The sequence below is a fragment of the Salmo salar genome, chromosome ssa03, assembly GCF_905237065.1.
Source record: "Salmo salar chromosome ssa03, Ssal_v3.1, whole genome shotgun sequence".
NCBI classification, from domain to species: domain Eukaryota; kingdom Metazoa; phylum Chordata; class Actinopteri; order Salmoniformes; family Salmonidae; genus Salmo; species Salmo salar.
In genome coordinates, this window is record NC_059444.1 from 78,917,045 (window position 1) to 78,930,162 (window position 13,118).

Here is a 13,118-nt window from a genome sequence, read left to right on the forward strand (position 1 = left end):
TCCGCTGCGTATTGGTCCACCTTTTCTGACGATGACTTCTCTGTTTCATCTGACGACGAAGACAGCCCTTACAGCAAACTATATAATTACCGTGAGAATAGTTCTGAAAATGTATTGACGATAAGTGTCTTTTCCTCTCTCCTTCTCCATGTCGTTGTGTAAAAGCCGTATTGTGTGTATGTTTATTCTGTGTTATTATTTAGTTGGCTAGTAAATAAATAATGAAACCAATTTGTGTAGTACTGAATCATGAGTAAGGCTGGGGTTTTTGCAGATGCATGAGGGTACGACTGTTCAGAATGATGATACGATACGAGGTAATGATTAATAAGATGACTGTTTATCGATGTATATATATATATATACCTTATAGAGTTTAATTCAGGAGATGGTAACTCTTTAAACAACCTCTTCCGTGGTGCCCCAAATTCCTAATGAGTCAGTCGTTAAATTATTAACGTAACAGTTAAACATAGTTAGTGGATTAAATAAATAACAGTCATCAGACTAATGAAAGTAAAGTCACGACAATGTCATCACTCAGCAAAATGCCTGTTACTCAGTCAGAGGCTGTAGCATAGCACAGAGCCAATATGGATATTTGGAACTTCTTCCGAAAGAGAGGCAAAAAGAAGCAAGCAGGTTGAGCACGAGCAGGCAGCAGTGAATGATGTGGAGGGGGCAGAACAGCCATTAAGTCAAAGTGCAGCATCAGCAGCTGAGTTAGCCACAGGTTTGTGCAGGGTTGGTGGTAGCTAACTAGCTAGTCTCCCTCAGCATAAGGGTTGGCTAATGCAAGTAAGCTAGCATTAGTGCTCAGCATCTTTAAGTGACAGAAGAGCGCAGATGGAGCGAGAACAGAGGTGGGTTGAGCACACAGTAGACTGTATCACTTCAAGCTGCTCTGTAAATTATTTATTTGTACAAATTAAAACAGGTGAAATACAGACAATGAAAACGTAAAACATGGTTTACAAAGAATTTGCAGGTTAGGTAAAAAAGCCACTGAAATTACTACTAAAACATTTTTTTACAACCAGGACAGGAAAAGAGAGGAGGGTAGACAAGACACAGTAACATAAAAGACTAAGATACAGCAACAGAAGAGGGCAGACTACACAAAGAAAATAATGGAGAGAGGCAGAGGGGTGAGCACACAGTGGACTGTATCACTTAAAGCTGCTCTATGGATTCTAATTACTGCACAGCGTGCGTGCATGTGTGCGTGTGAGTGAGTGAGTGAGAGAGATTGGGTACCGTGGGATTCTTTAATCCATTTGGCTCATTGGACAGGCCAGAGTCTGTTTGAAGTTGTTGAGTGGTATGGAGGTTTTTGGCAATACATTGTAGATGTATTTGGTCCAGAGAAGAGAGTAGAGAGTGTTCCAGAGTAGAGACACAGTAGATTTGCAATTGAGTAATGGCAGTGTCTGCTGTGGGAGGTGGGAAGGTGCAAGTTACCTGTTGCTGGACCCAAGGAAGAGTAGCTGCTGCCTTGGCAAATCTCTCAATATTCTAATCTCTCAATGTTCACCTCAAAGTGCACCAAAGTAATGCATTTAGCTGTTGAAATTCCTTTCTTTTTTGGGGGCTGGGGGAGAATGCCCCCACACCCTTATTGGCTTTGGGCTAAGCCCCAAATGTCTTCAAATCCTACAAAAAGCCCCTGATGAGAGCAGAGAAAAGAGAAGTCTTTGGGAGTAAGATTCTGCTGTGACAGATACAAATGAGACCCAAATTACATTACCTTCTCCCATTATCACATCTGTCACATTATGTTACATTACCTTTTACCTCCACTCCCACTGAGGGAGGGAGCAGACTAAACTCTCTCCAGTCTTCAGTCAACACTGGTTATGCAACAACAATATGAGCCTTCTGTTTTTGGAGGGGGGGAGAGTGAGCTAGGAATATTCCTTGATGGTGAGAGAAACTCATCATCACTGCACAAAATGTATAAGAAGGAGAAAGCAACAAACAACGCCCATTGAGAAGCCAGGACATGAATTTAGCCTACAGTAGCTATCAACTAAGTATTAGTACCATTGCGTTCTGACAAAACAGTCCTGTCTACCAACCATCATTAGTACAGTTGTTGACAAATAGCAGCAATCTTCTAAACTCCAAACTCTATGACATTTCACCATCACAACTGGCCTCAGGGCATGATCAAGTACAGGAAGATGAGAGGAACACAAAACTAATCAAACTGGCCAAAGGCTTAGTCAAACAAACCAAAATCCTCCACACACAATAAAAATAAATAAATGTTTTATTGTCACATACACTAGACAGAAGCAGTGAAATGTGTTTAACAGGGTCACTAATAATAGTACAGTGCCCCTGGATCAAATTAGCGTAAAGTGCCTTGCTCAAGGGCACGTAGACAGATTTTTCACCTTGTCGGCTCAGGATTTCGAACCAGCAACCTTTCGGTTACTGGCCCAATGCTCTAACCGCTAGGCTACCTGCCGCCCCTCTACTGTATCTTATGGAGTACACAACACCTGCATAACTGTCTATTTCACAACACCTGACAAATCACAGTACTGACATCACTCAGATCACCAGGCAGCAGTACTCACCTGAAGCAGGTCATCATCAGCAGCATCGCTTTCTGCAGGGTTTACAAATCCAAACCAGAGGAAGGAACTGTGTGTGTGTGTGTGTGTGTGTATGTGTGTGTGTGCGCGTATGAGTGTGTGTGTCCAAAGCCCGTCACTGCAGTGTGCAGATGCAGCAGATGTAAGCGTGAGAGTGACTGCGTGTGCATCTCTCTACCACCAACAGCAAAGTGCCTGCAGAGAAGCTAAGAGCTGGATAAAGGGACTGAAAAAACGATCATAATCAACAATGAGATGCAAAAAATGTGTGTCGTGTATAAGTCTCTCAGACACACAGAAAGTGCCTGCGTACACAAAAGTGTTTATTTTCTACTTCGCTATCAATGCTGAGAAGAAAGAAACGTGATATTCCCTGGGGACTTTGACAGTTTCCTCTGTACCGGAGGGATAAATGGGCTGCGTCCCCAAATGCCATCCTATTACCTACATAGTGCACTAGTTTAGAGAAGAGCCTGGTCAAAAGTAGTGGACCTTATAGAGAACAGGGTGCTATTTGGGATGTTACCATGGAGTATGCAAACCAAACTGACATCTCCTGCCTGAGGAGGATTTCAAACAGGCAGTCCTCACCACGAGACAGCCCACTGGTGACATCTGATCAAAGTCATTGAGCTTCGCCACATAACTGATTCTGTTCCTGCCACCATTCTGAGGAAAAAGTATGAGGAAAGCAGTTTTTCTATGAAATATTGATTGTTACGCAATTAAATTGCTCTTGTTCCTCCAATGCAGACCTATTATTGTTCAAGACTACCATATCGATTAATACCTCAACCAGGGCCTGTATTTATAAAGCATCTCTGAGTAGAAGTTCTGATCTAGGATCAGGTCCCCCCTGCCCATATAATTCTATTCAATATGATCTAAAAGGCTAAACTAATCCTATATCAGCACACTTACTGGTCCTGGTTGATTAAACACACTAAGGTCTATTCGACTCTCCCCAAGCTCATTTCTGTGTAGTAGAACACTAAAACACAACGGGTATTGGTAGACCACTTGAATATGATTCATTACAATGAACATTCAAAGCTCCCCCTGTGGATAAAATCAATTGTTCTGATTCAATGCACAGTAAGTCATCCAGGTGAGCTGAACTGAACCGATCAATCTAAATGGACAAGATGAATTTGGGATTGCGCAAAGGGTTCAGTTTTCCAGGACTGCTCCATATGTTCTCACAATAGTATGAAAACATACAAATAAAAATGTGCAACTCAATCAGGTTCGATTCAATTCAATACAATGGTATTAGTCCCCTTGAGGGCAATTAGGAATACTACACCATGTGATGAATCTAAGATTTTACCATAGATCATAAACATTATATACAGTATGTATATGGACATCATAGCATTTCACATGTCTGAGCCTTCCCTGTGAGCAACCTTGATGAAACATATCCAATATCAAAGCACTAATCATATCACACACATACAAACACAAACTGCATCTTCAAACTCAGGTCTGGCACCAAGGCTGTTCACTCACTCTAAAATATGAATATGCTGTCCTGATTATATCAGCTTGGTAACTGAATATCTGTCCACCGCTGTGTATGAGTGTGTACCAATAACACTGTCACTGTTAGTCTTTGTTGTCTATTTTGCTATGGGTGGGTGTGATAAGGAAGTGTGTTTGAATCTGTTGTGCTCAAAGGTGTTTGTGCATTGTGATGCTTGGCAGCTCCTTTAAAAACCCATCAGGGAGAAGAGTCACTAGTCACTATGACAGGATGTGACTCAGAGAACTATATGACTATCAAAGCGATTGTGTGTGTGTGTGTGTGTGTGTGTGTGTGTGTGTGTGTGTGTGTGTGTGTGTGTGTGTGTGTGCATTTGTGTTTTTTAGGGGGTGAATCAGTTTTAATATTGCATATATTTTGTGGCTTCTATCATTGTAATTGTCATTGTAATTGTCTGCATCATTTCCAATCCCCCTTATATATATTTATTTGAAATATATATATTATTTGAAATATATACAGTACCAGTCAAAACTTTGGACACACCAACTCATTCAACGGTTTTTCTTTATTTTTACTATTTTCTACATTGTAGAATAATAGTGAAGACATCAAAACTATGAAATAACACATGGAATCATATAGCAACCAAAAAAGTGTTAAACAAATCAAAATCTATTTTAGATTTTAGATTCTTCAAAGTAGCCACCCTTTGCCTTGATGACAGCTTTGCACACTCTTGGCATTCTCTCAACCAGCTATTTGTATTTATTATGGATCCCCATTAGCTGCTGCCAAAGCAGCAGCTACTCTTCCTGGGGTCCAGAAGAATTAAGGCAGTTTATACAATTTTAAAAACATTACAATACATTCACAACACACTGTGTGCCCTCAGGCCCCTACTCCACCACTACCACATATCTACAGTACTAAATCCATGTGTATGTATAGTGCGTATGTTATTGTGTGTGTATGCATATGTCTGTGCCAATGTTTGTGCTGCTTCACAGTCCCCGCTGTTCCATAAGGTGTTTTTTAATCTGTTTTTAAAATCAAATTTTACTTCTTGCATCAGTTACTTGATGTGGAATAGAGTTCCATGTAGTCATGGCTCTCTGTAGTACTATGTGCCTCCCATAGTCTGTTCTGGACTTGGGGACTGTGAAGAGACCACTTGTAGCATGTCTTGAGGGGTATGCATGGGTGTCTGAGCTGTGTGCCGGTAGTTTAGACAGACAGCTCGGTGCATTCAACATGTCAATACCTCTCATAAATAAAGGTAGTGATGAAGTTAGATAATCTCTCCTCCACTTTCAGCCAGGAGAGATTGACACGCATATTATCTGAGCCAATTGCAATTTTCCTAAATCCTTTTTTGTGGCACCTGACCACACGACTGAACAGTAGTCAAGGTGCGACAAAACCAGGGCCAGTTGGACCTGCCTTGTTGATAGTGTTGTTAAGAAGGCAGAGCACTTCTCCCCATTTTAGCTACTACTGCATCAATATGTTTTGACCATGACAGTTTACAATCTAGGGTTACTCCAAGCAGTTTAGTCATCTCAACCTGCTCAGTTTCCACATTATGTATTACAAGATTTAGTTGAGGGTCAGGGTTTAGTGAGTGTTTGGTTCCAAATAAAACGCTTTTACTTTTAGAGATATTGTGGGCTAACTTATTCCTTGCCACCCACTCTGAAACTAACTGCTAACTAACTCTTTGTTGAGTGTTGCAGTCATTTCAGTCACTGTAGTAGCTGACGTGTATAGTGTTGAGTCATCCGCATACATAGACACTCTGGCTTTACTCAAAAACGTAGATTCTTAAAAGTAGCAATATTTTGCCTTGATGGCAGCTTTGCACACTCTTGGCATTCTCTCAACCAGCTTCATGAGGTAGTTACCTGGAATGCATTTCAATTAACAGGTGTGCCTTGTTAAAAGTTAATTTGTGAAATGTATTTCCTTCTTAATGAGATTGAGCCAATCAGTTGTGTTGTGACAAAGTAGGGGAGATATACAGAAGATAGCCCTATTTGGTAAAAGATCAAGTCCATATTATGGCAAGAACAGCTCAAATAAGCAAAAAGAAATGACAGCCCATCATTATTTTAAGACATGAAGATCAGTCAATGAGGAACATTTCAAGAACTTTGAAAGTCTCTTCAAGTGCAGTCGCAAAAAACATCAAGCGCTATGATGAAACTGGCTCTCATGAGGACCGCCACAGGAAAGGAACACCCAGAGTTATCTCTGCTGCAGAGGATAAGTTCATTAGAGTTACCAGCCTCAGAAATTGCAGCCCAAATAAATGCTTCACAGAGTTCAAGTAACAGACACATCTCAACATCAACTGTTCAGAGAAGAATCAGGCCTTCATGGTCTAATTGCTGCAACAAAAAAACACTACTAAAGGACACCAATAAGAAGAAGAGATTTGTTTGGGCCAAGAAACATGAGCAATTGACATTAGACCGGTGGAAATCTGTCCTTTGGTCTGAGATTTTTGGTTCCAACCACTGTGTCTTTATAAGACACAGAGTAGGTGAACGGATGATCTTCGCATGTGTGGTTCCCACCGTGAAGCATGGAGGAGAAGGTGTGATGGTGCTTTGCTGGTGACACTGTCTGGGATTTATTTAGAATTCAAGGCACACTTAACCAGCATGGCTACCACAGCATTCTGCAGCGATACGTCATCTGGTTTGCGCTTAGAGGGACTATCATTTGTTTTTCAATAGTGCAATGACCCAAAACACACCACCGGGCTGTATAAGGACTATTTGACCAAGAAGGAGAGTGATGGAGTGCTGCATCAGATGACCTGGCTTCCACAATCACCAGACCTCAACCCAATTGAGATGGTTTGGGATGAGTTGGACCGCAGAGTGAAGGAAAAGTAGCCAACAAGTGCTCAGAATATGTTGGAACTCCTTCAAGACTGTTGGAAAAGCATTCCAGGTGAAGCTGGTTGAGAGAATGCCAAGCGCATGCAAAGCTGTCATCAAGGGAAAGGGTGGCTACTTTGAAGAATCTAAAATCTCAAATAGATTTTGATTTGTTAAACACTTTATTGGTTACTACATGATTCCATATGTGTTATTTCATAGTTTTGATGTCTTCACTATTATTCTACAATGTAGAAAATAGTAAAAAAAAAAAAAAAAACATTGAATGAGTTGGTGTGTCCAATGTTCTGACTGGTACATTTTTTTAAATATATTTTTTCCTTTATTATTACCCCTAACCCTACAACCCCTCCCCTAATTTAAGTAAACTAATGGACAACACTTAGGCTTCTACTTCCAGCTCATATAGTACATACTATATACATTTTACAGACACAGTATATTTTACATTAGTTGTCTTTTGTTTGTTTTTATTCCCATCCTTCAGCTACCCTCAACCCCTCCATCGCTGAACAAAATCCAATTTTGATCTATTTGCCATATATTATATTCTACTTGCCATATATTTTTCAACTGTGCTGTGATGTTTCGCAAAAAGTTTTGAACCTATATACATTTTACATTAGTTATCTTGTTATTTTTCGCCCCACCCTTCAGCTCCCCTCAACACCTACTCTCAAAGCCATCCAGTTTTGATTTCTATTTGCCATATACTTTTCAACTGTTGGGGGGGGGGTGCTTTTATTTAATGACACCTTGAGTTGATCCAGCCCCCCCCTCCCCCCGCAGTACATTTCAAACTGTCCTTTGTAGGGTAAGCATTAGAATAGTCTAAATCGCCTCAATATTTGCAGCCATAGGTGACAGTATCTCTCTAGGAGCTGATCTGTCGTCAGTATTGTGGAATCATTCTCTTTCTAATGACGCACTTAGTGAACGTTCTCTCTATGTGGTGTTTCGGGAAACGCATGTGACAACTTTGGCCGTTTTAGGAACAATGCATTGTTCAAATATTTGTAAGCTTATCGGGAAACCGGGCCCTTGTCTGACCCGACCATGACAGCGTGTTATAATCAGCTGATTGGTACCTGACGCTGTCAATCAGCTGCTGATGGTCCTCATTGATTAAGATGTCTGGGAGAGCTTCAGCTAGGTTCTCCACGTTCCGCTCGGCTGCGTACTGCTTCAGAACACCAAACAGCTGTTCCTTTATATCTGGCTCATCACCAAGCACCTCCTCCACCTGCAAGAAGAAGATAAACACAACTTCCTGTTGACCTCTGTGGGCTTGTGAGTGTGGAGACCTCCACAGATGGATACACAGACAGAGACAGAGTTGGAGACGGAGACAGACACAGAGATGTAGACGGAGACATGCAGAGACAGAAGACAAAGATGCAGGCACACACCCCTGCCACCCACACACCCCTGCCACCCACACACCTTCTTGTTAAACTCCAGGGCCTTGTGTGCACGGTCCTGCCTGACACTATCCCCGCTCAGTGACACCTCCCTCATACTGTGGCTGAGGCGCTTGATCCTCCGTCTCATACTGAGCACGCCCAGACGCAGTGGGCGCCCCTGTGCCACCTTGATCATGGCCGCCGCCGTTTCGTGATGCTTGACGGGGATCCCGTTGATCTCCATGACGTAGTCGCCGGCCCGGAGGCCGCTGCGGCCCGCCGGAGAGTTGGGCAGGCAGTCATCCACCAAGAGGGGGCAGTCTCCCACGATGGTGAAGCCGAAACGGCCGTCGGGGCCTGGGTTGATGTCCATCTAGGGAAGGGGAAGCAACAGTCAGATTAGAATTAGATGTGAAGTCAATAAACTGTCTATTTGATAAGTATCTGCATGGCAAGTAATGGAGATTGTTTTGAAAGTACATGTCATTTTGCCCTAGACTTATGTGTTACCCAGCTCACAGTTCCAGATGAGTAGTAGTGATCACACTGAGGCTTAGGTAACATGCAACAACACTGTCACAACCAACTACTGTCTGCCTTGAAAAAATGTCTCTAGTGAAAAACCGAGGTCAAATGTCCACTATCTGCATCACTGAAGCCTAAATTATTTCCCAACTGTTCCAGACCTGTTCTATGCGTGACACCACTCCGATGCTGGGGGGTACAGTCTTCAGAGTCTGTGCCAGGGCCACCAGGGCCTGGGTGCTGAGAGAGGACACCTCCTGGCCCTCGATGTCCACGACCTGGTCCCCAGGCTGCAGGCCCGCCAGGTAGGCACTGCTGCCCTCAATCACAGACAGGATGTAGCTGGGGCCCGCGCCCCCCAGAGTGAACCCAAACTCCTCCGGCCAGTTCTGATTGGTAGCCGGGAGGGTCAGGTCTGGAGAGTAGTCAGGATTAGGTTGGTTACTTAAGCCTGTTATACATAGCCTGGGTGCCAGTCTGTTTCTGCTGGCTTGACAACTCCTTATGGAACATGTTTGACTTGGCAATGACAGCAATGTAGTTGACAAGAGCACAAACAGATCTGGGACCAGGATACTATTACCAGGGTCTAGAGTCCATGCCTTTCTCAAATACTATCCCCAAATATACCAGATTATAGACCCAGTCACATGCACGCCTCCCGCTGTGGTAGAATGGTAAAACCTCATGGGTCCTTATTTGTTTTACACCAGTAGGAGGCGTGGCGGGAATTCAGGAACTATAATGAGAATCCAGGTTTCCCCAAATACACTGTTGGAGACCCAGGTAAGACCATGGTCAGACCTGCCTCTGGACCAGGGATCCAAAGCAGGGTCTGATAACCTGGGATGACCTGAACACACTGAAGACAGAGCCAGGTAAAACCAGGGCACCTTGATGTATTTGGGGCATAAGAGTGTAGATTATTTTAATAACAATGTCATGCAATGTCACATTATGATACCATTTAAATGGAGACTCAGCGATATGAGCAGCTGTGTGAAGAACCAAAGATACTGGAGAGTGAGTGCCATGCAAGAGGCTGCACTTGTGAGCATGCACACCACAGAGCATCTGCACATGTTCACGAGAGTTTGCGTCACTCTCCTGCAACATGATAGCTGCGTGACAACAATTGCGGAGGAGATTTGCCTCTTGCTTCGCGCTCTTTGATGTTTTGGAAGTCGTCCCGATCTGCTAATGGTACATTTGTATCGCTGAGTCTACGTTTAACTACATTGTAGTCTCTTTTCACAGTTGCTTGTCTCAGAGGCGGAGACAAGTGGCAGTGAAGAGACTACTACAATGTAGCTGTACTTGACTGACCTGGGTTGAAATACTTTATCTGGGCATGATTGAGCTTGCCTGGCACAATGGAACCAATGGAATTGTTGCAAAACTACAAACCCCACCCATCTGGAACCCCAGGCAGGCTAAAGAAAATGCTAAAAGTATTTGAACCCAGATCTGGGACTTGAAACTAGTTTAAAAGTCTTACTGATATTCATTGGATTATTCATTGGAGGACAGCCCATTTGTTGACGGAAAGCATCATCTGAATGGGCGAGAGAACCAGAGACTGAAGCGTCACAAGAATGAAATGGGTTGAGAAGGTTTTTCTGCTCTTAAGGGACATCCACAATGGTCGAACACAATGGTATCACTTTTTAACAGACTATCATACCTCCATAGTATAACGCCCCGCTTGGAGGGTTCGAGAGTGGAACATCAACTATTGGAAAAAACTTGACTTTATTATATAATAGCAATCAATGAGAAATAACCCAATCAATAACAAATATACTTTTAGTTTGAAGAGTGAATATAGTCAATGTTTAGAGAGATCAAATATTAGCACCACATAGTTTTGAGCCCACCTGTCCTCTCCGTCAAGAACAGGTCAAACTGAATACGTTTCCACCATATTGTTTTTACAGATCAACTTGCTTTAAGACCAGTGATCATGAAGGACAGAACATGAGCGAAGGATGCTGTTTTAGACTGTTGGGACTCAGCCTATGTCTGTCATATCTTTCTGTTCTGAACTGCTGGCCCTCCCCTGGTCACTGGCCTCATTCTCATACTACAGTCAGCGGGTGCCACTCAATACTCCACAAAATGGCTTCCTATCCTCGTCTCCTCTCACTCATCTGCACTGATCTGAACAGACGCGATAGCTGAAGGCAAAGTGGCAGATCGAGGCCTATCAACATTACTTGGTTTGTCTTGTCAAGTTGTTTCAGATTAGTGCAGTTAAAGGAAAGCTGGTTACAAGGGGAGGAAACGTCTTTAGATTATTGAGATGTACCCATTCATTCTCCTCTCTCTCTCTCCTGTACCAGACTGTTAACCTCCTAACACTGGAGTCTACAGCCACAGCCTTATTCATTTAATAGGCCATATGATCATGTAATCCTATGTGGATTAATGTTTAATGAAAAGATTAATAGGTTCCAGCAGGCAGTTTATGCAATTTCAATGTCTTAAGTGGCAATCTTTCTCTCATTATGAAGGGGTGCATGAAGACACACACACACACACACACACACACACACTCTCTCTTTCTCCCTCTGTCTCTTTCTCTTTCTGTATCTCTCTCTTTATCGCTCTCTCTCTCTTAGAAAGGGGTGCATGAAGACACACTCACGCACACACACTCTCTCTTTCTCTCTCTCACTCAGTACCAATGTGTAAAGGTAGCCTATTGTGTGTGGATTTCTTAAAGTGAACAGGAAATGGATGGTCAGATCAGTTTGAGAAAATTCAAAGGAGAAAAGCTGGCAACAGTGGCATCATTAAATAGTTCTACACTGACTTTGCAGGGAAAATAAAAAGTGATGGTGTTGTGAAAATGAACGAGCCCCGGATTATCTGAATAAAAGTTCAGAACACAGTGAGAACACGTCGTTCTATATTTCACTTTGTAAGTCTCCATGTTTTGTGTCAAAAAACAACAAAGTCTAATGTAACATGTCAAAATAATTTGGGACATCGAGACCTGTGAGAAAGTACATTGGTTAAATCAAACATTTCTTTCTCCGATGTACCAGGACACGCAACCCCACCGTCGAGATTAAACTTCCCACAGCCTTCTTCTCTCTTCTCCAAATCTGAAATACTTCTGAAGCCCGCGACCTAGATACACACACACAGCTTTAGTCCTTTTGTTCTCTTCTGTCTCTTCTCCTCCTCTCTTCAGAAGAGAGGGATGAAGCAGATAAGAGGAATAATAAAAAGGAATTAAAGTAAAGACTTACAGAAATCTTTGGAGGCACCGCGAGGTCCAGACTTGCTCTGGCGCAGCGAGAAGCGGCCCTTGCGGCTCAGAAAGCGCCTCATCTTGACGCTGGTGGTGTCTACTGAGAGGTCAAGGTTCGCGAGGACATGTCCAGTCAACGGCCCAAAGTCCCCATCTCTGGTGCCCAGTCACGCCCTTACCCTCTCTCTGGCTCCTGTACCCAGCTCCAGCACCCCCACCAAGACCTACAACCCAAACCCTCTCAGGAGGTCACATCAGTGTACAAGTAGGCTGATGTCTTCCTTTCACGGATCAAAGAACCAGAGGTATGGAGCAAAAGAGGAGGAGGAGGCTGGGAGAGAGAGGAGACGGTCTGTAAGTCAGGCTCCCCATCGCAGGTAAAATCTGTCGGCCCACAGCCCTAGCTAGCTGCTATCGTGGAGCGCCCATACAAAAACTGGGACACTTTGTCCTCTAATGATTCTTTCGCGAGAAAAGGTAGCGCGAAGCCCCATTTTTCTATAAATACCTCTGCCTCTCTCTCTTTCTCACTCACTCTCCTCCAACCCTCTCTCGCTCTGGTTCTTTCAGATGGGGCCCTCTCTAAGGGCTGAGGACTGACCCAGAAACAGTGAGGAGAGCCAGCCAGGGACACTTCTCACTGATTAGAGCGTGTCAACCTCAGTGTTGAGGCACTGTAGTCTATAGGCAGTAGGCACACAATGGCTCCTCAAGGTTCATCTAGGAAACTTGAGATTGAGAGAACAGGTTAAAGGTAACACATTCCAGGTGGCATACCATCCTTACATTCCTGAGGTGAGGAAAAGGAGCAAGGCTGGTGAATGTCTATTATACCTGATGGTAACTTCCAGAACCTTGGCTGAGGATCAGCACGAGAGCAATCCTGGTTCCCTGTTAGACACTGACGTCAAGCTTGCACCTCCTCCAAACTGG

General features: G+C 43.4%; 1 protein-coding gene across 1 annotated transcript in view; it reads right to left on the reverse strand.

Moving 5' to 3' along the window:
- Nucleotides 1-13,118, reverse strand: part of LOC106606694 (delphilin-like) — a 58,734-nt gene extending 45,616 nt beyond the window's left edge. Inside the window, 5 exon segments of the mRNA XM_045715526.1 lie at nt 8,087-8,241; nt 8,442-8,774; nt 9,088-9,341; nt 10,425-10,481; nt 12,184-13,118. Of these exon segments, the coding sequence (XP_045571482.1) occupies nt 8,087-8,241; nt 8,442-8,774; nt 9,088-9,341; nt 10,425-10,481; nt 12,184-12,265 (881 nt within the window). The 5' untranslated portion in view covers nt 12,266-13,118.